Source organism: Phoenix dactylifera, chromosome 9 (assembly GCF_051530095.1).
Source record: "Phoenix dactylifera cultivar Ajwa chromosome 9, Ajwa_hap1_PhDact_Kaust_v1.1, whole genome shotgun sequence".
NCBI lineage: Eukaryota > Viridiplantae > Streptophyta > Magnoliopsida > Arecales > Arecaceae > Phoenix > Phoenix dactylifera.
The window spans coordinates 7,064,846-7,092,316 of record NC_143198.1 but is presented as its reverse complement, the minus strand read 5'-3'; the positions used below and the strand labels follow the sequence as shown (position 1 = coordinate 7,092,316).

The following is a 27,471-nucleotide window of genomic DNA, read 5'->3' as shown; positions in this document are numbered from 1 at the left end:
GCCGGAGGTCTACTAAAGCAGTCGCTCAACGAAATGGAGAGGCAGCAGCGGTTGCAGCTTCAACATGCTCTTTTTCTTCGATCAGTGAAGCAGAGGACCCATCTTGCCTCTCCCATCTCCTCCGACGATGGGCGGTACGTTAGGCTCGACAATGCATCCTCCAAAACTCCGATCTGTTGAAATTTTTCAAGCTGCCGAGGCTCCCGAGGACAATTGCTAAACGGGTCGGGTCGGATCGGGTCGGATAGGTAGGGATGGGTTAGACAGTTTATTAAATAGGTTAAATGGGTTAGATTGGGTTACCTGTTTAATAGACAGATCGGGTTCAGATTGTAATTTCTGTTTAATAAACCGATCGAGTTCAAATTTATGATTTTCTGATCCGATCTATATCTAATCCAACCCATTTATATCTGATCAAATTGCCACAACCACTCTTCTCGAGTAAGTGCCTCAAAGGACCCTCCGAACAAATACACCTTTTATTTTTTCCGGGGCTTCTTCGACTCGAGCAAGCGACATCCACTGCACATCCCCAGCACCAATAGTAATAGAGACACGAGACACTCTAGAAGCCATAAGAGTATCAGAAAAAAAAAAAAAAAAAAAAGGAAGAAAAAGAAACAGCGGATAATGATCTTATGAGTCATTGAGTTAGACACTCCAACAAATCCATAATTAGCACTTTAACTTTTTTGGAAAAAGCTTGAATGGCACCTTAGACTTGTACGCCCAATTTAGAAGCAATCATGACATTTCTAACTAACATCCCATCTCGACAATCATGACCTCATCTGGCCATGGCGGTGATGTAAAAAAGGAATCAATTATAAATCCACAAGGTACTAACTGCTAACCAAGAACTTTGTTGTTTCCTTCAAGTGGCTGCATTGATCCAAAAGCAGTAATCCTTAGTATCTTCGAGGACTCGGGCGGTTCGACAGAAAAAAAAAAGCCAAAAAAAAATATGGTCAATAGAAAAACAAAAAAATACTTTTTATTTAGTTGGAGTTTTAAAGAAGAAAGATGTAAAAATAACGTTCTCATATGAAGAAGATTTCCATATTTCATAAAAAAAAATCATGGGAGATATAGAAGAGATGATTTTCCACCGATTAAAAATTGGGATCTTTTTCTATATTAAGGGTATAATAGGTATTTCATATAATTTTTTCGAAAAAGTAGATGCTTAACCAAAAATAAGCCACTCTATAATGTACCACTTTTTCATGATCAATCAAACATGCTAAAATTATTTTCTTAGGCATTATATTCTTAAGAATTATCTTTCTTAAAAAAATATTTTAGTGAAAAAAATTTCTGCGAACCAAACGAGTCTCAAGGATTATAACAGGATATGATCTGCAAATTAGATTGTTTCTTACGGCAAATAGGGTGGGCATGGATAGTCGTGTGAATAATGAAGCAACGAAGAATTAGGGTGCATAGTGCATCAAGCAAACAGCAGCCAAGAAGCAATGCAACCATCTCTTGCCAAAGCATGCTAGGAAAGCAGAGATCACATATGATCACGAGTGATATTCGAATATGGTGGCAATATCCACTATGTATTTAGGCACTATTTTTTTTAGCAATGTTCTAAAATCTGCTTGAGCTTGGCTAGTCTTTTAACTGGTTCAAATGTAGCCACATGCATCCAACGCTCGACATAGAGCTTCATGCTGGATTGACACTTGGATTCGCACAAGAATCACGAGATCGTAAGAGAGAGAAGAAATATAAGCAACCAACTATTATCTAAAAGAACAAGGATCAAAACTCAGCTCTCTTGAGAAGAAAATTTCAATCTATCCAATATGTTGAGTCCTAATACTATTGCATGCTTGTGCAGCTGAAACCTAAAGACCTATCAATTCCAAGCTATTGGATTATAAAATCTAACCACTATAAGGAATATAAAATAAACTATTAAAATATAAAAAATAGATGGGGAATTGACCTTGGCGAAGTCCCTATAATCTGGGTCGTTAATCCTTGTAGCGAGCTAGGGCTTTGATTTGCCTCCATGGCCTCTCGTTGCTGATCTCCATGTGGGGTCTTGCGCCTCTCTCTCTTTCCAAGTCTATGGTCGTGCCCAGCTCCCCTTGCTCCTTGAGAGAGAAATGATAAGGTAGATTAGGACCACCGTAGATCTAAGATGAAATAATCATAGGTAGATTCATTTCATCCTAAGATAAAATTATTAGATAGATCATTTCACCCTACGTCCATGCTGGACCTGGTCCACTTAACAATTTCTCCTATGGAGGAGTCTAAATAGGAGGAGAATGGGCATCAGGACTTTAGCCTTCCTTTATAATATATATTACATGTGAGAACATGCCTGCATTGGACTGAATTTGGCAGGCCCAACTGACTTCGACCTACGACCAAGGAATCAAAATAGATAATTGCGATCACGATCCTCTGCTCCCTCTTCCCCATTCGTTGAGGGGGATAAGGCCGCGGAGTCATGGCTGAGTCGTTGAGAACTACTCCGCGGGCCATTTAGTCATGCTCATCCACCACGAGAATCACGAGCAGTGCAATGACCACCGAGTTCATCCTCTCCCGAAGTCCTTTATAAATTCTCCTCATACCCCGGCCGAGCACCATTGTCGAGACCTTTCGTCCTTTTCCTCCCTCTTTCTTCTTCTTCTCCAATGGTCGGCATGCCACCCCAGCTGAGCACCATCGCCCAAAGCCTCTTCTCTCCCTATTTTGTTTTTGTGTGCTCTCTTTCACTATTCTGAGACTCCTCTATATATCGAAAGCTATCGTCACCGATGCTGCAAGGACCATCGCCACCACAGCTGTCTTGATGAGTTCTCTTCCTCTTGTTCCTCTTCTCTAGATTGTCACCGGAGCCTTCATCTAAGATCATTAAGAGAGGGGCCGAAATCGAACTTTCTTCCTTTTCTTTTTATCACTGGCCACTACCATGATTGTTGCCGCCTCCATTGCCAGCTCCACCATGATTGATCGTCGGATCCCCAGCACCCACCGCCAGATCTTTCCTCTCTCTCCTCTCCCCTCTCTTATCTTCCCTTTCATTCTACCTTCTTCTTCCTCTTCTAATCTTTTTATTTCCTTTCAATTATTTATTCATTTATTAGTTATGGATTAGTTCACAAATCCTATTTTCTCTCCTGATTCATGAGCCAAACATGATGATTTAGGATGGTCTGTGCCATCGATGGACCGAACCTAGACCTCTGGCTGAACCCAAGCTGAGATTCTATCTTCTCTCTCTCTTTTTCTCTCTAGACAAGCTCAGGATCGTCGTGTAAGCATTGGTTTTCTTGTTACTCAGATCCAAATTGAACCAGTTTGGAAATTCTGAACCGCCCTGGTACCCGGACAGTAGACCAACCCATTACTTTAACTGCACTAGATCTTTTGAAATTTGGCCATTATTATCTTTGTCTGATCTGTTGAATTTTTCTTGCTTGGACCCATTAAGCAGTCGGGCACTGTCACTTGATCGACCTGATTTGGGGGCATGAGGTCATTTTTCAGTAGTGTTTAATTTTTGACTTCACTTGGCTTCCACAATGATGATGAAATTAATAATATTTTAATAATATCAGAATAGGTGCACTTGACTTGTCTAGCTTAAGTGAAAATTTTGAAGCGAGAAGATATAAGTAACCTAATATTTCAAAGTATATTTTTTTAAAATTTTGATAAAATAATAATTAGTTGATTAAATTTAATTATAATATCTCTTGTATATTTAGTTAAACAGGCCAGACATATTAATGTTATGATAATAATCATTTTAAAATATGTTATATGTTATAAAATTTGAAAAATATGACTAGGCAAATTATAAAATTTGTTTTATATGCATGTATTTTTAGTATGGTTATGGTCTGGCTCTGCCAATGAAGATTATTCATTGGCCCTGTCAACTTATAATCTAAGAAACTAGTTTTAACACCGCACCACCGGTAATTAGATTAGTGATATTTGGACATCGTACCATCGGTGGTTAAGAATAATGGTGTTTAACACTTTGTGCATTATGACCAATGCCACTGAGTTACGTAGCCATAGCTTGTTGGAATTCTAGTATTAATTTATGAAAATAACAATATACTTCAAAAGAGATATATGTATCATGCTAAAATTGATTTATTTTTCAGCCAATATCTTGCTCTTTAACTTATTATTTGGTAAGCTTAGACCCTACTCTGGAATGTTATGTTGCCTACTGGGCTAGTGTAGCTCATTATTATACCTTTTCTATTTTTTAGATCCAGATGCATGATTGCTCGTGACTTGTAAGAGTGCGCTAGATCTTCTGAAAATACTTTCAGTTATTGAAATTCTAATCAGACTATTTAGACTAGTTAGAATATTTTGTTTGAATTAAGTAAATAGTTAGCATATATTGATTTATATCACTTTGAAACTATTGTAAGAATTATTTGAATAAGTTTTTGACTAAATAAATTTTTAAAAATTATTATTGCTTTGATATGATCTATAGCCTTGCATGCTTGTATAGTCCGCTATACAGATATGCGGCGTTTGTTACGCTCTAGGTTCAGGGTGGGACAAATTTGATTGTACCATCGCCTAGGTTTTAGGATCCTTAGGATTTGTTGGAAGAGTTGAGAGATGAGTAGGAACTAGACAATGAGACTGTATTAATTGCTTTTTGTTAATAACCTTATATTATTTTGTTTTGATGTTATTTGTGATATTTGTTTTATTATACTGAATCAGAATGCCACCTCACCGTTCTCCTAGTATGAATGAGGCAATTGGAGGCTCTCAAGGTAGAGTCCCTACTAACCAAGCGGCCGAGACATCTTAAAGTCTGAGGCACCAGAATGTGGCCTCTGGAATTCACCAAGATGGCAGGGTTGGTCAATCAATTGTGAATCAGCCAATTCAGAGCCCTCAAGCTACTAAGACCCAACAAGTGGAAGCTTTTCTTGCTCTACCTCAATCAGCTCAACCATCTTCTCTCAAGCATCAGACGGGGAAGAGATCGTGCACTCAGGATCATGTTTATGCATTGACTCAACAGGATACTCAAGCATTCAACAACATGGTAGTAGGTATCTTGCCGATTTCAACTGTTTATGCCCATATGTTATTTGATTCTAGTGCTACACATTCATTTGTGTCATCTATATTTGTGCAAAAGCATAACATGCCTTTTGTGCCATTAGAGTTTGATTTGTATGTTAGCACCCCTACTAGGGATGGGGTAATCGCTAATCAGATATGTAATTCTTGTTTAGTTCAAGTAGGTAGAGAATTGATTGCTGATTTGATAGTCATAGAGATTTATGACTTTGACATAATTTTGCGTATGGACTAATAGCGTCACATTTTGCTACTATTGATTGCGTTGATAAACAGGTAAATTTTTGGATCCTTGGGGATACTAAGTTTAGCTTTATGGGTAGTGGTGCTTATACTTTCTCTCGAGTTATCTTTGCTATGTAAATTAAGCGGTTACTCAGGAAGAGGAGTATGGTATATATAGCCATAGTAGTTGATACCGGACAAGCAGACCAGAAATTGGAAGATATCCCAATAGTGAATGAATATCCTGATGTCTTTTCAGAAGAACTCTCTAGTTTGCTACCAGATAGAGAAATTAAATTTGCAATTGATTTGATTCTCGATATGACACCAATCTCCAAAACTCCCTATAGAATGGCTCCAACTAAAATGAAGGAATTAAAGGCGCAGCTGCAAGATTTTCTTCATAAAAGTTTCATCAGACCTAGTGTTTCTCCTTAGAGAGCTCCAATATTATTTGTGATGAAGAAGGATGGAAGTATGAGGTTATGTATTAATTATTGGAAGATAAATAAGGTGACAGTAAAGAACAAGTATTCTCTACCAAGGATTAATGACCTATTTGATCAATTAAAGGGTGCACAGGTATTCTCCAAGATTGATCTTCAGTATAGGTACCATTAATTGAAGATAAGGATGGAGGATGTGCTTAAGATTGTTTTTCGTACGGTACGAATACTATGAATTTTTGGTCATGCCCTTTGGGCTGACAAATGCCGCTGCAGTTTTTATAAACCCGATGAATATAGTATTTAAACCCTTTTTAGACAAATTTGTTGTTGTCTTTATTAATGATATTCTAATTTCTTCTAAAGATCTAGTCGAGCATGAGAAGCATTTGAGGATAGTACTAGAAACTTTGAGACAAGAGCAGTTGTATGGTAAATTGAAGAAAAATAAATTCTGGTTGGACAGTGTGATGTTGCTAGGGCATGTGATATCTAAAGAGGGGATTTATGTGGATCCAAGAAAGTTAGAAGCAGTGGTCAACTAGAACAGGATGAATAGTATTTATGAGGTTCGTGGCTTCTTGTGTCTAGCTAGATATTATAGATAGTTTGTTGAGAATTTTTTTCTCTATTGTTGTACCTTTAACTTGACCAATTCGTAAAAGAGTTTTGAGTAGTCAAATAAATGTGAACAAAGCTTTCAGGAGTTTAAGCAACATTTGGTATCGGCTCCTATCCTTACCCTTCCTTCTAGTAGTGGAGGTTTTATCATCTATAGTGATGTTTCAAAGAAAGAATTAGGTTGTGTGCTGATGCATAATGATAAGGTAATTATTTATGCCTCTCAACAGCTAAAGTCATATGAAGAAAATTACCCCACTCATGATCATGAACTTGCAACTATCGTGTTTGCATTAAAAATTTAGAGCCATTATTTATATGGTGAGTCTTGTAAGGTGTATACTAATCACAAAGTTTAAAATATCTCTTTACTAAGAAGGAACTGAATATGAGGCAGAGAAGATGGTTAGAGTTGCTTAAAGATTATGATTGTTTATACTTGACCATTCGAGAAAAGCTATTATGGTGGATGATGCACTGAGCAAAAAATCTATGGGTAAAATTGCTTCTTTACTTACCTCTCAGAGAAGCATTTTGGAAGATCAGAGGAGAGAAGAAATTGAGGTATGTGACATGATTCTGATATATATTTGGCTAACTTGCATGTCCGACTTACTTTAATAGAAAGGATAAAGATTGCTCAAGTAGATGAGCCTCAGTTGCAAAAGATTAAAAATGATGTTGAGTCGGGTTCTCAATCAGAGTTTAGAATGCATGACAATGAATCATTGAGATTCAAGAATAAAATTTGTATTCCAAATGATTTTGAGTTAAAAAGAAAAATTATGGAAGAAGCTCATAGCACCTGGTATACAGTACATCCTGGGAATACTAAGATGTATAAGGATTTGAAGAATATATTTTGGTGGAATAACATGAAGAGAGAGATCGTACAGCTTGTAGCATGATATTTGACGTGTCAGCAGGTTAAAGTAGAATATCAGAGACTGGTAGGTTTGTTGCATCCTCTTCCAAATTCTGAATAGAAGTAGGAATTCATCACAATGGACTTTGTCTCTGGATTGCCTCGTACTCCTAAAGGTTATGATGCTAGATGGGTAATTGTAGACAGATTGACAAAATCAACTAACTTTTTGGCATTTAAAATAGGAACGACATTAGAAAAGTTTGCAGAGCTCTACATTGAGAAGATGATAAGGTTGCATGGGGTACCTATATCTATTGTTTTTGATAGGGACTCGCGGTTTGTAGCTCATTTTTGGGATAGTCTGCACAAAGCTATGGGGACCATTCTTAATTTCAGCACAGTTTTTCACTCTCAGATCGATGGCCAATCAGAAAGGACCATTTGAATTTTGGAAGATATGTTGAGAGCATGTGTGATTGATATAGGAGGTTCTTGGGACCGTCACCTGTCTTTGGTTGAGTTTGCATATAATAATAGTTACCAAGCAAGTATTCAGATGGCCCCTTATGAGGCTCTTTATAAAAAGAAGTGCATATCTCCTATCTGTTGGAATGATGTAGATGAAAGAAAACTTATGAGTCCCGAGATTGTTTAGCAAATAGTAGAGAAGATATAGCTAATCAGGAAATGCCTCCGATAGCTCAGAGTAGACAGAAAAGCTATACAGACAATAGAAGGCGAGAATTAGAATTTCAGGTTGGAGATTATGTATTGTTGCAAGTATTTCCTTCTAAAGGAGTAATGCGATTTAGAATTCGTGGGAAACTTAGTTTGTATTATGTGGGAGAAAGAGTTGGAGCTGTAGCATACAAACTGACACTTTTACCATCACTGTCTGGAGTTCATAATGTATTTCATGTTTTTATATTAAGAAAGTATATTCCATATGCAGGCATGTGGTAGAAATGGCTCCTTTGCAGCTTAGAGAAGACTTATCATATGATAAGCAGCTTGTATGTTTTATTGATAGAAAGGAACAAGTATTAACAAGGCGCATGATTTCTTATGTCAAGATCTAGTGGAGTAATCATTTAGAATGTGAGGCTACTTGGAAACTGCAGGATGAGATGAAAAAAAAATATTTGGACCTGTTTTCAAGCTAAGGTATGTTAAATTTTGAGAACGAAATTTTCTTAAAGAGGAAAATATGTGAGAAGGTCTGTATTGGACTGAAGTTAGTAGGCCTAGCCGACTTTAGCCCATGGCCAAGGGAAGAATCAGAACAAAGGATCACAATCACGATCTTTTGCTCCCTCTTCCCCATTCGTTGAGGGGATAAGATCGCGGGGTCGTGGCCGATGACGACTCCATGGGCCGTTCAAACGGCTGCCGGCTATTCGATCGTGCTCATTCGCCATGAGAATCGTAGGTGGCATAATAATTGTCGAGTTCATCCTCTTCCGAAGTCCCCTATAAATTCCCCTCATTCCCTGGCCGAGCACCACCACTCGAAGCTTCTTCTCTCCCTATTGTTTTTCATGTGCTCTATTTCACTGTTCAAGACTCCTCTCATCGTTGGAAGCTGCCACTGCCACCACTGCAAGGACCACCACCGCCGTAGCTGCCTCGATGAGATCTCTTCCTCCTGTTTCTTTACTCTAGACCATCACCAGAGCCCCTGTCCGAGATCATGAAGAGAGGGGCCGAAATTCCTTTTTTTTACCCTTTCTTCTTTTTCTTTTCATCGCCGGTCTTCTTGCCACCTCTATCGGCCGCTACCACGGTCGTCGCGAGCTCCATCGTGACTGGTCATCGGATCCCTGGCACCTATCGCTTGGTCATCCCTCTCTCTCTCCTCTTCCCTCTCTTCTCTTCCCTTCCATTCTACCTTCTTCCTCTTCTAATCTTTTTATTTCCTTTCAATTTTCATTTATTAGCTATGGATTAGTTCACAAATCCTCTTTTCTCTCCTTATTTATGGGCCAGACATGATGATCCAAGATAGCTTGTGCCATCGACGGACCAAACCCAGCCCCCTGGCTGAGCATGAGCTGGGATTCTCTCTCCTCTCCCACTTTCTCTCTCTAGCAGGCTTAGGGTTTCTCGTATAAGCCTTGCTTTTCTTGTTGCTCGAATTCAAGTTGACCCAGTTTGGAGACCCTGAACTGCCCCGGCACCCGGACGGTAGATCGGCCCATTACTTCAGCCCCAGCTAGATCTTTTGAAATTTAGCCACTATTTATCTTCATCTGACTAATTGAATTCTCCTTGTTCGGACCTATCTTGGCAGTCGGCACTATCACCTGACCGATTTGATTTGGGGGCATTAGGTCTTTTCCAGTAGTGTTTAATTTTTGACTTCGCTTGGTTTTTGAGATAATAATAAAATTAATGATATGTTAATAATATTAAAATGTGTATACTTGACCCGTCTAACTAAAGTGGAATTTTTGAAGTGAGAAGATGTAACTAATCTAGCTTCAAAGTGTGCCTTTCAAAATTAAATTTAATTATGATATCTATTTTATACTTAATTAAATGGGTTAGACATGTTAATGTTATGATAATAATCATTTTAAATTATGTTATGTATTATGAAATTTGAAAAATATAACTAGGCAAATTATGAAATTTATTTTATATATTTGTATGCTCAGCACGACTATGATCTGGCCCCACCAATGAAGATTATTCGTTAGTCCTGTCGACTTATAATCTGAAAAATTTTGACACTGCACCATTGGTAATTAGAATAGTGGTATTAGGACACCGTACTACTGATGGTTAAGAATAGTGGTGTTTGGCACTTTGTGCATTCTGACCCATGCCACTGAGTTACATAGCCATAGCCCGTTGTTAGATTTCTGGTATTAGTTTATGAAAATAACAGTACACTTCAAAAGAGATATATATTATTTGAGAATTGATTTATTTTTCAATCAATATCTTGCTCTTTAACTTATTATTTGGCATGCTTAGACCCCACTTTGGGATATTATGTTGCTTACTGGGCTAGTGTAGCTCATTATTATACTTTCTCTATTTTTTAGATTTAGATGCATGATTGTTCAGGATTTGGAGGAATGCGCTAGATCTTCTGAAAATACTTTCAATATTAGAGTTTCAGTCAGACTATTTAGACTAGTTAGACTATTTTGTTTGATATGTAGCATTGCATGCTTATATAGTCCACTATACAGATATGCAGTTTCTAGGTTCAAAGCATAATATTATATTATTATTATGTACATGTAATAGAAACTTTAGACATCCGATCCCATTAGGTCAATTAGATGGGATAAAACAAAGGTACAACATCTATCTGGGCCAAAATATTTGGTTAGGCTTGAATATTGTGCTCGAATATATGGTTAGGGTAAAATATTCTGCTACAAGCACCGAATCCGCCTTTTAACGACAGCCATTACACCGCATAGGATCTTAGGTCTTACTAGTGCAGCATGGAATCGTCTCACCTTTATCAGTTCAGCTCAATTTCTAGTTTCTTTAACGTTAACCTCCGCTTGCCCTTAGGTTATTATATTCTTTTCTTCCCCTGCAGGCCCGGTTAATTTGTTCATTCCGGTTTCTTCGCGTCAGCAGCGCATCTTATTCTTACCCTCTTCCCTAACGCGGTTTTGGAAAACCAGAAAAAGGGAAGAGAGAGCGAGAGAGAGGCGCGGGATCTAATTAGATTTGATGGCGGGAGAGGAAGGGAAGCCGCTCCGGAGGATCTCGGAGGCCTTCGAGGGCCTCGCCGAGACGGTGAGCTCCAAGACCGCCGCCGTCGAGGTCGGCCCCTTCTCCCGCGCCTGCTCCCGGGTCTCCGTCCTCTTCGGCTGCCTCGGGATCGCCTTCAAGTTCGCCGAGATGGATTACGTCTCCAAGGTAATCCCCCGCTCCATCTTAATCTCTCCATCTCTTGCTCCCCGATCCGGAGATTTCAATCGGTGTCTTCTCAATTTAGAGTCATTTTTGTGATAATTTTTTGATCGCCTGCTCTGGTTTTAAGTATATTATATATTTTTTGTTCGTACTGTAATTCCTATATTGAAGATCCTAGAGGTCTTGAATTCAATTAGGTTCCTTTTCGTCGATGCTGGATTTTGCGGTTTTATTTTTTCCGCCCTTCCTTCCAGAGCTAGATTTTTTGACAATCTGATTATATATCGTGCACCTGTTTCTACTAATCTTTAACGACCGCTTGTGCGTCTGTTTTGTTTTGTTCTCCATCGCTTGTAAATTTCCTTCTTTTTCCCCACTTTATGTGAAATGTGAATGATGTGAAGAGGCCATAGTAGAGATAATTACCTGAGTAGGGAATATTGAACGTTGCTTGACATGGTGATGCAGGGAAAAGTTGGGGGATCTTGCCTATAATAGAAATTAAAGAAGTGAATTCAAGATTAAATATGATCACAAAAGAGAAACTTGTTAGCAGAACTCTGAATCCGAAGGTGATCGGCAATGGATAATCATACACATAGAGTGATGATTAGAAATCCTGCTACACTTTTGAAGAACTCACAATTATAGGGAATCCATAGCTGCATCAGTTGTACATATCTATGAACATGGTTTTCTATATGAAAAATGAAGTAGTGGTCAGCACAGCCTCATTTAATACCTAATTTGTTTGGAAAATTTGGAGTACTTCAGCACCTTGACAAACTAGACTCTTCGATGGGACTTTGGAAACAAACTAAATTAAGAGAAGTTATGAGCGTCATATGATCACCAGATTGTAGATATTGGCAGTTATGGCCATTGCAAAGGTGTCAAATATTAAATACTTATGCTTGAAAGCTTAGTGAATTAAGATCTATATTTTTTCAGTTGATTCAAAAAGTTCGTTATTAAAGTGCATATCTGCAATTGGCTTAATTGACCTTATATGATCTTGCAATAGAGTGTCAAGTAGAATTCTAGGTAAGGATCAACTAGAAATGTTCCATATGGATATAATGTAATTGTACTATTTTCTATAAGAATGTGGTATAATTAGCAGTAGTTTTGATTATCAGCCACTTTCAGCAGCCATGGAGTCTGCAATGGCAGACAGTGAATTGAAAGCAGAAGTTAGCGATGAATGCTCCAAAGTTCTAAACATAATATGAACTAAAACATTGTCTGGTTGAAAATAATTGCAGATGGGACTTGGTCCAAGTGATAATGCAAACAGATTATCAGTAACACTCATGTCTATAGAATGAAAATTGGTGAGATGGACTCTACTGTCATCAATAAGTTCTGACTAGAATTGATGACATGGAATATAGTTCAAAGATGAAGGCATGGGAAGTCAAACATAGAATTGATGTTTTTTGTTGAAGGTTAGTAATAATTTTAATGGGAAGCTGGGAAGTGATCAATATTTTTTGTTTTCATTCTTTAAAAAAATGCAAAAAAAAAAATATTATTGACGATTGTGTTGCCAAAGTAATATAATGAGGGGGTGAGGCGTATACTTCTCCATAAATAGAACATAATGAAAGCATATGGACAACTGATCTCATGCAATCATCAACAGTATTCAGCAAGAATCCATTAAAAAAAGAGAAAGATGAACATCTAATCATGAGATTTAAGAATTCTTTTTGCCAGAACACAGTATATCCTCATTGCTGCCATACCTCTCTTAATTATATATACACATGTCGCCATCCCATGAGCAGTTTTTTATATCTGCTATAACCTTTACAAACAATAAGCTACGGCCGTAGCTCTAATACAATCATAGAAGATGAAGCCAATGCTTATACTGACATATAAGCTTCTCCCCATATGTTTCTTTTTTCTTCCCAATCTAGATGGCTTAGGAAATACCCACATTATGAAGGACCTCATCATATGACAACACACACATATTCCTTTCAATTTTCAATACTTCTAATAAAACATATTTAAATATAATTTTTAGACTAGACGTTATCAGATCATAATTTAATATATGTAGCAATCCTTTTGATAAAGAATACCTAGTCTACAAAGGCGGTCACTAGGTTGGGCTACCCTGGCAGCTTTTCTTGTTTTCTAGCGTGTCTAGAGTTAGTTTGCAGGCACAAAATGCTATCAGACTTAGCTTATGTAAGTAAGATTGTATAATTATATACCTTTTGAATCTGTGTGGATATGGCTTGATAAAGCCTTTACAGGGGGGAAGTATCAACAGCATGGCAAAGAAGCATTGCATCAGTGAGCAGAACCAAAAAAAAAAAAACACATGTTGAGTCCATTCAATTATTATCACCACAAGCATCCTAGGTTATGGATGAGGGCTAGGATCGACCAGACCTTAGCCATGCTTGGATAGTTAAAGCTGGAATTTGTCCAAATCCAAATTTAGCCATTAGATATCGACAGTCAACCTCAAGTGGGTTATGTTGTCTAGATGGTGAGTACTAGTGTCAATGTTGAATGCCGATACAACTACGAATGGATATACATTTAAATGCGACCAGGGATGGACGTAAACTCGTAAGCTACCGATGGCAATAAAACTAAGACTGAGTATCAAGAACATTCTGTTGAAATATTTCTTATGGTTATAAAATAGTAGATAAACACAAGTTGAATATAGTCTGTAAGTTTTGGTCATGAATCAAAGCTAGAACATGACCAAATGAAAGGAGGAAACAGGAAATTGTCTTTCTCCCCCCCCTCATCTTATAGTTTCTAATACGGAGTATCAAGACTGATACTGAGTATCAAGAAAACTAATACTGAGACTAATACATTTAAACTGATACATTTGAAAGCATAGCAATAAAACTAGTACGTACCCCCACAAAAAACCCCTCAATATTCTAATTAAAAACGAGCTTTAAGATAGGTTAAAGCTCGTTTGTGGATGATTCCTCGTTGGAGTGAAGAAATCGCGTTATAGCGCGATTTCGTCTAGACGACTCATAGGGCTTCCCTCAGCTCAGACTGGTGTCGCCACCTCTCCCAGGACCGGAATGATTATCCCTGCCCGATGGGTCTACATTCATCCCTGAATGCTGTCGGGTACTCTTCACTTCCCCTCCGAGTATCAAAAACATTCTGTTGAAATATTTCTTATGGTTATAAAATAATAGACAAACACAAGTTGGATATAGTCAATGAGTTGTGGTCATGGATTAAAGCTAAAACACAACAAGTAAAAGGAGGAAACATGAAATTGTCTTCCCCCCCCCCCCCCCCCCCCCCCTCATTTTACAGTCTGTAGCAGCTGACCCAAGTAGTTTGGGATTAAAGCTTAGTTGAGTTACATTTTATGTTGTTTTTTTTAAATGATCTTGCCAGGAATATGAAACTTGTAACTTTATTGATGGGTCAGAATATTATTTGATTAATATTGAACTACAAGTTTTTATTTTATTTCTATTAAATCCTGTAATTCTTTGCATGATTTATTCAGTTGCAATGCTTCAAGCCCTTATATCTATGTGTTCCATAAGGATTCTACCTAAGTAGGCATTTTGCTGGCATTTACATTTAATTCATGTTTTCTTAGAATCCTTATATACGATCAATTTTGTCCATTAGATTTTACTGCAGCCTTGCTGTATCATTGTTATTTTTTTTTAATTTCATTTGATGCCAACATTATGTCTGCCTTATTTTATTGTGAGGTATATGCAGGTGGAGGACTTATCAGAGGCATCAAAATCTATCTCTACATTACACTCTTTGCTTGATTTAGATGTTCAAAAGAACTGCGTGAGACAAGCTGGTAGCCACTCACGCAACCTTCTTAGAGTGAAGCGTGGACTTGACATGGTCAAGGTGCTGTTTGAGCAAATTCTAGCATCAGAGTATGCTGCAACCTTAAACTCTCTATTTGCCAGCTTTGCATCTCTTATAGTCATTATAGCAGGATGCAAGATTTATGATTTTGTAGGTAACCCACTAGTTTTTTATTATATAATTAAACAGAAGTTGTTTGTAAATAGATAAAGAAGTGCTTCTATGGTCCAAAATCATCACCTCAAGGAAAATTCAAGCCCCCCCCCCCCCCCCCCCCCCGGCCGCGGGAACCAACAAAAAGAAAAAAGAAGAAGAATCAAACAGTGCTGTACAATTGAACTTGGGCTATAGATGCTTCATATTGTTTTTCCTGGATGATGGGAGAAGTTGAGATTTCACTGACACCAGATTCTTTATGAATGAGGGTTACATGCTTCTACTAAAAATGGCAGTGTTTTTTTTCCCCATACCATCTAAAAGTAGTAGGGTTGCGGAAGAAGGAAAAGGCACTAAAAGACATATGAAACATTAGGCATTGTTGATACACTTGAAATCATTTTTGTATGGGATATGGAAACAAATGGCTCTTGGACATGATATAATACTTATATTGGATTAAGTGAACTTATTGTATAAACTAGGTTACTTGTCTATTATATTCAATGAGATCACCAAGACTCTGAAATTGTTTGATATTTGGAAAATATTGTAATTTCAACATAAGGAACAACATGGACAACATTACTGCAGAAGTTATTCTGAAGAAGGAAGGCATCATCCATTGAAGTTATGGGGATAGTTTCACACAGGAATAAAGCAGGTGCTAAGTGATGAAAATTTTTGGGACCATTTTGCTTTATATCTAGAAATTTTTGGTACCATTGCTCAGACAAGTAGAGACAGAAGAAAGAATTTTCACATGGATTTAAGATTTAGCTTCGCATGCAATTTGGTTCCATAAGGACAAAAGGAAAATATGCTTATGAGTAATTCTGATTGAACATAACAATAAAACACATATCAAGTAATCATGAGCCATGAAAGCTAGTTATCATTTTGCTCACAAAATGCTGTCTCCAATCTTTATCTCTTCAAATTCTTCTGTGTTTTATATTATTCTACATATTGGGTCAGCTTGGAATTTTTGATGATCTTTCATTCTCGTTGAATAATGGACCCAAACTCATTAACAACGTAGGCCGCTAATCAAGTTGTGATCTTGTAATAATGAACAGTGATCTCAGTTGCTCCTGTCTTTATTGCCAGCTGATTTCCAGGGCCAAACTCATCTACAGTTACATTTATTATCCAAGTTGAGATCTTTTGATATGTAACATTTACCTGTTATGTAGTTATGATTCATGAAGTAGGCATCTATTTATCTGCAATAATGAATGTTTCTTTGCGGTGAGCAGCCTAATAATGAGATCAAACTAGAATTTATCTGAGGCACATCAGGAAGATGGTTCCACAATAAATTGGTGGCAAAGATATATTTTGAAGAACTTGTATTGTTTATCTAGATTTTACTGGTCATGTACAATGGGTAATTTGATTATTTACTAGTGTTAGATCCAATTTCATATTGGGTTACTCTTTCAAAGTTTTGCTTGATGCAAGATTAGTAAAGTTAGCTATTTCCAATATTGAATTTAAGGTTTGCCCTCATAAAAGGTGAGGAAATAAAAGCTCTGTTGTTGTAATCACACATAGATATGGGGATCCACCCAAGACTCTACTTTTTAAACATTTTGAGGAGCCATATCCTAACTAAAATTGCACCAACACGGACCTATCCTTGTCCTTAAACGGCTTTGGTTCTTTTTTACTTTTTCCATTCCTCAAAGATGCATGTTCTTCTTTCTAAAACCACCCGCCAAACTGCCAACCAAGGTCTGTGGAATCATTCTGAACCGCCCAATTCGGGGCATCCCGGGTCGTACCTGGATGGTTCCGCCATTAAAATCGAGATGCCTCACTGGAGGGGAAGAAGGAGAAGATGAAACGAGAGAGAGAGCGGGTAAGGGAGGGAGAGGGAGAGGAAGGAAGAGAGGCCGACAGGGGCCGTCCGGCGGAGGCTGGGGAGACAAATAAAAAAAATTAAGTGAAGTCAGTAATGGGTCTGCCCACTTCAACTTAAAAAATTCCAAAATAAAAGGGGCCCTCTCCGGGCCCCTATTTCGAATGAAACAGGGGACCGGAGGTGAAGCCCCACCTCAGCGTCTCCCTAGCCTCCGCCTCCTCTGCATATGGAGGCTTTCCGGCTTCCGCCTGCTGGCCTCTCTCTTCCCTCCTCTCCCTCTCCCTTCCTCACCCGCTCTCTATCTCTCTCTCTCTCTTTCTCTTTCCCTCTCTCGTTCTCCCTCTCGCCTGCCGTAGAAGATGCATCGGCACGGGCCCGTATCGACTTGTCCCGCCGGGCAACCGGTACGGTGCCCGGTACCGGTTCCGCTGGACGTTGCTGCCAACAAATAAAACCCACTTCTTTTGTTTCTTGTTATTGTCCAGACTAACTCCATTCCATCTTATCAATATCTTTAGAGGGCTCTCTGTTCACAGTCATGGATTGCAGTAGATTTACACATTCGTTGCTTCATGTTGGATTGAAGATGGGACATAGTTTCATTCTGAACAACTAACTGCATAAATTATATCTATAAATCTCTCTCTATATCTCTCTCTGCGCAAATTTTCACCAGAACTTCCTATTAGAGAAACAGCTGTTAGATGAGTGTACCACTGGGTTCGTTCCTTTTCACCTAGGCATCATTATGTTCTAAATGAGTTGCTTCATCCAATATCAATGGCATCCCATTTAAATCCTCTCAGGGAGGAAACAAACCAAGAGAAGACATGGATTATCCAGTAAATGAAGGCCTTTGCTAGCTTGTAAGATCCAGATCAGCAAACCCATCAATCATAAAGATGCAGGACGAAACATTAAAAGTCTTCATGGTCTCCAATATCCAGTATCGCGTTATCCATGGAGAAATCGATTGTTTCATGTGAATAAGATTAAACTTAACCAGATTGTCCTCAATTTATTTCCCCTTGATTTTGTATAGAGGTTAACCGCCAAACCATGATATTTTCTCTCTGCACTCAATGATTTAGAATAAAAGCCTTCACTTTTTCAAATTAAAACTAGAACATGAGTAAGTGCTCCCAATAAAAACTTCATCCTGTCACCACTCCCAATGCCAGGAGACTTTAACCCATTACAGTTCTTCTAAAAGATAGGGAATAGTACTAATCTGCTGACAAATGAAGTCAACTATTCTTGTTAGTTTATCCTCCATTGTTCCCTTCAAAGTCCAAACCTCAAAATAACATGCCTTTTCCAAACTCGCTTTTCACCTCCAAAGGCACTCTACTTGTATATTCCTCAACCACCTTCATAGAGGACATTGAATCTCCCTGCTCTAATAGCCAAAGATCATCTTACAACAAATCACTTGTCCCTTTAACCCCTTGAAGTGGAGCCTCCTCTAGATGACGTCTAGATCACATGTTATTCAAGAAAGATATTTACCTTTAAGTCTCCTACAATATGTAATCCTCCACCATCTGTTTTGGTTAATGGCACCTGATTGGACTGAGCTGGAATGTACATGTCCTAACCTGTTGGTCACCTGCCATTTCGAGACACGATTGGCCACTGCTTGAACTGGATTTTCCAGTGACTGGAGAGGATCTGAACTTGACTTGGACACTTGAAGGTTGGAATTAGATCATGTTTTTCTAAATTATGATGGATATTTTGGCTTTGAAAATGTTGATGTTGTTTGATTTATTGATGTCTTCATCAGCATACATGCTGCTAAACCTTTGTGTTTAAATCATGTTTATGTTATGTGTTTCTGGGCCAGGTATCACCTAATCCTCCAAATCTTTTGAATTAACGGATTTTTCCTTGCAGAGGAAATTCCCTGAAGAACCCTGCATCAGTGGCTTATGCAGAAGTTTTTGCTCCTCACCATGGATGGGGCATAAGGAAAGCAGTAGCTGCAGGAATGTATGCCCTTCCTACAAAAGCACAACTTTTGAAGAAGCTAAATGAAGATGGTGAGTTTTTGTACTGTGGACTTGTAGCTCAACCTTAGCTTTTGATCTCAATCTTTCCCTTGAGAGAACTTTGTGCATCACATAGGATTTGATGCTTTGCTGTAAGAAAGGACGGTAGCTCTTATTCAAATTGACCAATAACTGCACTCAGCAATTTTAAATGCTATCAAGTTCCAAAATTCTAAGTACCGGCAAATATAACTGAATTGATCATCTTGGTACACTTTAATGATTTTGTTCCATGTGGAATGAGGATCAAGTAATTGTGATGTTAAACAAGACTAACTGACAGGTTATTTTATGCTTGCAGAGGCCTCAGCGAAGGTTCAGATGCAGAATTACATCAGGGCATCTGCTCCAGTTATTCTTTATATTGAGGAACTATTTCACTCGAGAAATTTGGGTATAGATTGGTGAATGAGACATGCTGTCACCAATACCTGCTTTGTTTAATTCAGTAGCTACTATTTATATTGGCACGCACAAACCTGTCCGAGCATTATGCCTAAAATGATGGAGTTGGTGCAACCATTGCTATCTGGAGATGTGTTATGGGACTAAGATGAAAGCTTCCTGTAGTCCAGCTACCAAAAAAAAAAAAAAATCATAACAAGATTTCTCCATGTAGTCAGGCTTGTCGTGTGTACAATTTCGTAAGAAAGCTATCTGGGTAAACTATGATGAGTTGAATTTAGATGTTAATTTGCATACATTGTTTCCTCAGAAAATAAAAGGAAAAAAAAGGGGGAAAAAAGAAAGAAAAAGAAAACTTATATTGTATGCACGAGTCCTTGGAGGATGTTGTCAAGTTATTTAACTTAGGTAATGTTGATTCTTTTGCTTGTCAATCATTATGGTATTCTGGATGAAAGGCTAAATTGGATGAAATGAAAAGGGATTGGCCTTTCATAAGGCAAATTCTTTGGCGTTGCTGTTTCTATTGTTCTGATGCAATTAAAAGCAGTGGTCCTAGCTTAGGACCAAATGGATGCCGGGTATCGGGGTATGGCTTTAGTTTAGTATTTGTTGCTATTGCTCAGCAGCTGGCTTTTGGAACTTCTATGGGCACCAATCAACGGAAAGGAAACCACTAGGCTTCCAGTAATAGGACTCGCCTTAATTTTATATGACACCATTAAGTGATCTCTAAACATAAAGCTTATTCCAGGTCTGTTGCTATTAATGCTGTTAAACTTTTTTTCAGAAAAATTACTTTCTGACATCTCAATTTTGCCCATTTTATATAAATTGCCTAATGCATTATAAATTTTTTGAATCGGATCTATTAATTTTTAATATTTGTTACAATTTAATTTTTTTAATCTACTTTTATTAACGGATTTTCAATAAAAAATTTATGTAATCATCAGACGAGTCTTAAAATTTACTAATATTTATAGAATATCCTCAGCAAAATGGGGATCCCTCAGCCTGCAAGTTGGACCTTTTTTTGAAAAAAAAACACATGATGAATTAAACTGGGGCATTTTGGCTATTTATGGACGGATGGTCAGACTGTAACGAAATTTAAACTGATGGTTCTCAAGAAAAGTTAAGATTAAAATATATCTAGTTTGTTAATTCTTTTTGTTCAGAATAAGGCTGTTAACTAGATGCAAGTTTTCACAGACCAAGAAGGTTAAGCACACAATTTAGATCGAAGATAAGGAGTCGGTTTACCATCAAAGTCTCTTCACACCACACAGCTGGGTCGACCTCGGATTCAGTCTCCACAGTTTTTATTTTTATATTTTAATTTCGTTCACTAGTTTTGTAGCCAGTATTATTGCTTATCTATACCTGGGAAACAGGTTAGTCAGAGCACTGGAAACAAAGGGCTCCTCAACTAGTCATGTAGTTGCAAGCTAAAGAACTGAGCTCAGGGAGTTCCACAACTAAAAAGAGCCATGCTTTTTAATTGAATCAATGAATGAAAGGCAGGCAACCGATTCTCTTCCAAAAAATCCGATACAACTAGATATACAGGCATTTAAGCTTTGTGCTGAAAAGGGGCCCGACCCATCATGAACTGAACTAGGGATGGGCTGAAAATGCGATTAGATCGTCATTAGGCTCTTCTGCCATGGGATTACACTCCACCGAACAGCAGGGATACGCAAATGACCATCCAGTACTACGGTAACTTCTTATTCTTTTGGAGACTAAAAAGATAGAACTTAGGCAAGCCATCCACTACAAGGCTCTAAAAAAGATAAGCTTCAGTTGTGATGAGGAATGATGAAATATGCAATGACTCAAAAAACATGATATTTGATGAGGGTAGCGTGCCCATTGGAGAACCATGTTGGGTCAGATTACACAAATAACCATTAAATATTAGGATGACCAATGCAACTAACAATTTTAAACTAAATCTTCACATTCCCCATGAGTTGCTGCCAAACACATTGTGCAAAAATTTAAGGTACAAGATTACCAAGCAAAAAATCTGATAAAACTGAGAATTTTCCGAAACAGAAGTTCATAATCTAATGAGCTGCAGAACTCCACATATACTGGCCCAAAAGTAAACCGGAAGTCTATGACATCTTAAATCGTTACTGCTCATCCTTCTGAAAATATTAAGTCAATTTTCAGTGGGATTTCACATACTCCTGAACTATATGAAGGCCCTCTGATTCTTCTCCATAATCCTGTAAAAATATAAAAAATGTAGTTCACTCAAATAAAACAATTAAAAAATTGTTTGCACTGTTGGATAGAAAAAACAGAAGATGCTTGATTCCTGTACCTTGATAACCACACATGAGCAACCTACCACTTTCCTTGCCTTCCCCTCTGAATCAATTTTGCAAAGCTGCACTAACACAAAAAATTATTAACACAGGCGGACTGAGTTTTCAGCTATAGTATTGCATACAGTAAACATAAAATTTGGAGGTCAAAATTTGGAATCCATCGCCTCAGCCAGCCTAGATGTCTGAGGCAATATGGTAGTCAGGCAGCACATTTGTCACTTTGTCCTCAATTTTGGCCAGCCACAATGTTTTTTAAATAGATACAAATCAAAAAGGTAGCATTAATACCAGAATTCTAGCACAGAATATATGAAGCAAATTTTACTACATGCATAAATAATGGTTTAGAAAATTAAGATTGAACATATGGTCTTGAAGAGAATAATAACACCAAAGTGCAATTTTTTGCTTGTCACAACTATTTCATAAGGCAAGATCCTGTCAACATCAGAACATCATGCACCCTTCAGCTGAATATCACCCGCCTCCCTCTCGCGCCCCCCGTCCCCCCACTGTGGGTAAAAAAAAAAAAAGAAAAAAAGGAGGCAAGCATAAATGAATGTACATGCAAGGAACAACTTCTGACAGCTTTTCTTGGCAAAAACAGGTGAGGAGAATAATCATTCCCTGCTCATATCTGTTTTCATAAAAGCATACTCCAAGCCTATGGTTGCTCTATTCCCCAACAAAGCCCTGTCTTGGTAACTGATGTGCAATTAGGCTTCAAAGACCACAGACTTTTTAAGGTGATTCGTATTTGCTGAAGCAATTATTGGACAGAAGTGTTAGGTTTTACAAAATTATCAGAGCCTGTTTGGATAATTCAGAAAGATTGGGCTGGATTTCCTACTAGATTTGGAGACTGGGCAACCTGTTTAGTCATGGCCCATATCAACTCAACACCCCAAGCCCAAATGCTGTGCGAGGTAAAAATAATACCTCCATGAATCTTTTTCTTTCTGCAAACTACCAGGACTTGGGCTGGCCCTTATTAGACTGCAGGCTGAGGGGACCAACAAGCCTAACACACTGTTTAGGTGCCCAAATGTTGGCTTTTCTCAATCAACTTCTACTGGTCATATACATGTGAGAAATATACGTTAGGACAGCAAATGAAAGAATGTGACTAACCCCTGCCCACTCGCCAAGAGTTTTAGCAGCTGGAACTGTAACCAAGTGCACATTATGTTCAGCACAAAGTGCTTTAACAAGCTTGACATAGTCAGGCTGGTCGCAATCATCAGCCAGCACACAAAGTTGTGCTGCATGCTTCTCGACGGCCTTGGCAGCTTCATGAAGTCCACGAACAAGCCCATCATGGGCCAATGATTTCTTCATCACGAGTTGCAGGGCTGTCATCAAGTCCATGGGCTCCCCAAGAGCTGGAACTGCTGTTTCGACTGCAATGTCTTCTCTGCCAAAAGAGCAAAAACAAAATAGGGACAAGCTCATTGCTGATATATGAATATTGAAGGTCATTATCAGAAAACTGCACTAACAATGAAGTGCTATAAACAATTGAATACCAAGTTATAGAACTAAACGTGATTTCATGGTGGACATTGGGCATGCAAAGGTTGTTTACTCGACTGTAGAAGAAACTATAGACATTAAATCTTCAATTTCTATGATTTAATCAAAATTTGCAATTTAGTCATTTCTAACACAAAATGATTCATTTGCATCAGCCCAGACTTAAAGACATTACAGTTCTAGCCAACAGTGATAGACAAAATATTGTACCAGACAAAGAAGTATCATCCACAAATTTCACTTGAGCTTGTGCATTTTATTCTCTGATTACATGGATGTGGCTTTGAATGGCCTATAACTTTCATTTTTAACTTCAATTCAGATACTGCAAGGCATCCTGTTCCCATCTCAACTGTTCCAGTCAATTCAAACTATCAAGGACTATAATTTCCCAGTGCATAAGCTTTGGAAACCTATTTCCTCACTCTGTGCTTTACTTGAACAACTCTTCACTTCTATCATGCACTCAGTTGTAAGTTCTAATACTACTCATTTATTTCGTGCATCACTTCTTTTTATCTTTCCTATGCTTACCTTCTGATACATACAACATAACAGCCTTATAGTTGTTATACAAAATATCCTCCAAGTCCAAAAGGCAAGTGGTGATCACACCATATTCCAACACCAGTACTACATCACTGCTTCATTGGCCTAGCACTAACTCTCATGGAGAAGATTGATATCTACAAACCCTGTTCATCAGACTAATCAAACAAAGGTAATAGATAACCACTTCAGGAATTTATCAGAAATAAAATAAGAAAAAAAAAGAAATTTTGTTTCCAAAGAACTCTCAACTAAAATTACATCCATATAATCATATTTTAATTTAATTTAGATCAAACCCCTTTCAGTCAAGTTAATAATGAATTTTAGATGACAGGTTGCATTGAATCCGCAACAGGTATTCCAGTTAAAATAGCCGAAAGTAAAAAGGGAGCACAGATAACAACAATGATCAGGAGTTTGAACAAGGAAAAAAGTAACATAATATTCAAAATACCCAAAAAGTAACCGAATAACTAGTGAAACAAAATGCCATGAAATGTTTCAATGAGCTAAAAAACCCCCTTCATGATACAGCAGAGTGCCTGAATTTGATAAGTACACAAAAAAGAGTAAAATGGCATTGTGAAATCTGACAGATTTCATGGCAACTTGGCAAGAAGTCACGCAGCAAATGCAACATCCATAAATCTAATTCAGACAAAATAATAACAGTTTTAGTTACTACGCTTTAGAGACAAGCAAACTTAAATGATGAACCCAGAAACCCAATGCAATGTACACAACTAAGACGGAAAGGCTTCATGGAAAATTAGGGCGGCACAGTGCACAAAGCTCCCACTATTACAAAGTTTGGGAGGATCAAATGTATGTAGCCTTACAGACTCACCTCCATGCACAAAAAGATTGTTGCCACATCTCGAACCCATGACACCTGAGTTACAATGTAGCAGCCTTACCACTGCACCAAGGCTCACCCTCAAGGACATATTTTGCTTCTCTTTTTTTAGGAAAAAACCCACTAATTTAGTATTTGTTATATATTTTGCGATTTAACTTTTTCTTGCTCCACTCCTCCAAAAGTTGAAAATAATGTATTCTGCAGTACATTAACAAAAGCCAATCCCCGTCCTCCGAGCACGTTATCAGCAAATGTTTATTTTCCTAATAAATTATTTTATGCAATCAACAGCAACACAATCAGGTGCTCACCTGTGCCTAGATGCAGTCAACCTCAAAATACCAACTCTATTTCTATTGGAAAAAGGGAAAATTTAAGTTCATTATGATCTACAAAGATCATGAATAGTCAATTGATCGATTCAGACGGCTCGGATCACTAGACTATACAAACCGACAAACTAAAAAGTGACATAAGACCAGCAATTCAAAAAAGTCTCGTGCAAACTTTTTATTCTTAAAGCTTGCATCTATTTTATAACAATAAACAGTCCACAAACCACATCAACTAGTCTGAAAGACTATATCGTCGTGAGAGGCACCACAGTAAAGTAACAGCATACAAAGAAATAAATTACCGCCACCGCATGGGAAGAAAAGGAATACGTAAGATTGAAGTATCAAAAATATCGTCTTGAACTAATTTCACAACCTTGGACAGGATCTTTTCCGAAACCAGCTTACAAAGATGAAATTTTAAACCTTAATTCTTTAACCTAAGATTTATCTTAGTTTAATCACGATGAGATATATGAGATCTGAACTTAATAATAGATAAATAAACAAAGAAACAACGATACATTCCCACCACGAGAGAATAATGCAACAAAAAAAACGAAGAAAAACTATCACTAATATTGACAACCGAGCAGAGCCGTCTCGCATTTTAGCATAGCAAGCATTTCTACGTGGCAAACATCAAATCTTAATAAAAAATTCTGCGAAAAATGATAAATCGTAGGAAAGAACATCAGTGAGGATCCGAAAACTTACGCCATTGAATTTTTTGTGATCGAACCGAAAGGGATCTGAAACACCCTCCACCAACGCTGCAAAGATGAGAAAAAAGCGTAGCTTTTAGAAGAGATTGGACCGAGAAAATAAGAGGAGAAGAAGATAGGGAGGCAGAGCGGCGCACCTCGGAGACTAGGGCTAGCGTTTAGGGTTTCAGACGAAAGGAAAAAAAGGCGGCGAAGGGACGGATTTATATGGCAGACACAAGTTCACCGTGCGTCAAATGAGTGTTTTTTTTGGAGTAATCCTGCGTCGTTCATTTATTGTAAACCGTATATGTACGATGGTTGATGGATAGACGAGATGTCGCTGTATAGGCGTCAGATGGACGATTGGCCGTTGATGATGGACAAAAGGATCACATTGCAATGGAATGTAACATGGGCCGAGTTAAAAATTTAAAAATGGAGAGGTATAAGTGAAATAAGACCGAAGCTTCCGGGGTTAAGAAGTAATTTCCAATACGATATCCTAAAGCAAAGGGAGGACAAGGTGCCTCGGCAAAATTTCGCTCAAGTATTAAACTTATCGTACATTCTATTCAAAATTTATCTAGCGAATAACCAATAACTAAACACATAACCACACGGGTCCTCATATAGCCCGCACAGGTTCTCATATATTTCCTTTGTTTAAGCCTTGACGTCCTTGTCAAGTTAAGAGTTCAAATCTATTCAAATCTAATTACAAACGCCATGATTGTTCTGTGATCGGCCCTAATAGATCCGTGTTGGAGCTTCATGCTGCAATGTCTCTTAGTTCACATAGGTTATGGACCGAGTCCGTTTTGATATCATTTGTAACAATCCAAGACTTTACCCATAATGGCTAGCCGAAAGATATTATTTGGATTCCTTGATCACATGAGTACTCAAGATCTATCTAGCGAATAACTAATGTAGGACTAAATATAAGCCCACACAGGTCCTCATATAACCCGCACAGATCCTCATATATCTAGAAGCGTGTGGGCGATAACCTTCCTCTTATGCCCTGAATCCACCCAACAACCATGGTCGAGTTACCTTCGACAGCAATGCAATATGCTTCCAAAACCCACCTCGCATAAGTGATGCCAGCTCAAGCCGCCCTTTGCTCTGCCTTAGATACAAATGTATCAAAGATTAGAGTTCTACCAACTGCCACCAAACTCGAATCCGGGTCTTCGATGATAAAACCGGCTCCCCCTTTCACCTGCCATCCATCACCCTATCATTGAAGTGATCTTGAGAAAACTCGAGGGTGGGAGCTCCCAGATAATAAACACCATCCGGGTTGCTGCAGAAGCAGAATGGAAGCCCTAGGTGTCCTCAGTTGTCATAGTCTCTCCAGCAATAGAAGGGTACGTAGCCTCAGTAGCCTATATCAAGGCCCTTTCTAGAATGAACCTCGTCGACTGCCTGGAACCCTCAAAGATGTAAGCATCCTTGGTCACCCAAACCTGGTAGGCAACATAGGCGGCTCTAATACCTTGGGCGTTGGACGCCTTAGTGGTGCTGCCTTGCAGAAACTCAAGGAAGGTCGAGATAGGCATCCATGACTGGAACATCGCCGGAAGCAAATTAGACAGCCTCCATACCCTCACTGCCCTCTGGCACTGGAAAAGGATATGATCAACAGACTCCATCTCCCCATC

General features: G+C 38.2%; 2 protein-coding genes across 2 annotated transcripts; one reads left to right on the top strand and one right to left on the bottom strand.

Annotated features, from left to right (window-relative positions):
- The first annotated feature begins 10,782 nt into the window (after positions 1–10,782).
- ACD11 (Glycolipid transfer protein (GLTP) family protein) lies at positions 10,783–19,813 on the top strand. The gene is made up of 5 exons (XM_008796236.6): positions 10,783–10,797; positions 10,914–11,151; positions 14,890–15,062; positions 18,914–19,059; positions 19,370–19,813. The coding sequence occupies exons 2-5, from the start codon at positions 10,963–10,965 to the stop codon at positions 19,474–19,476; spliced, it is 615 nt and encodes a 204-aa protein (XP_008794458.3). The 5' UTR covers positions 10,783–10,797; positions 10,914–10,962; the 3' UTR covers positions 19,477–19,813.
- Positions 19,814–21,415: 1,602 nt separating this feature from the next.
- LOC103710503 (small ribosomal subunit protein eS12-like) lies at positions 21,416–26,085 on the bottom strand. The gene is made up of 5 exons (XM_008796235.5): positions 25,960–26,085; positions 25,815–25,870; positions 22,950–23,232; positions 21,812–21,877; positions 21,416–21,713 (listed from the first exon to the last, which is right to left on the bottom strand). The coding sequence occupies exons 2-5, from the start codon at positions 25,817–25,819 to the stop codon at positions 21,654–21,656; spliced, it is 414 nt and encodes a 137-aa protein (XP_008794457.3). The 5' UTR covers positions 25,820–25,870; positions 25,960–26,085; the 3' UTR covers positions 21,416–21,653.
- Between the last annotated feature and the right edge of the window lie 1,386 nt (positions 26,086–27,471).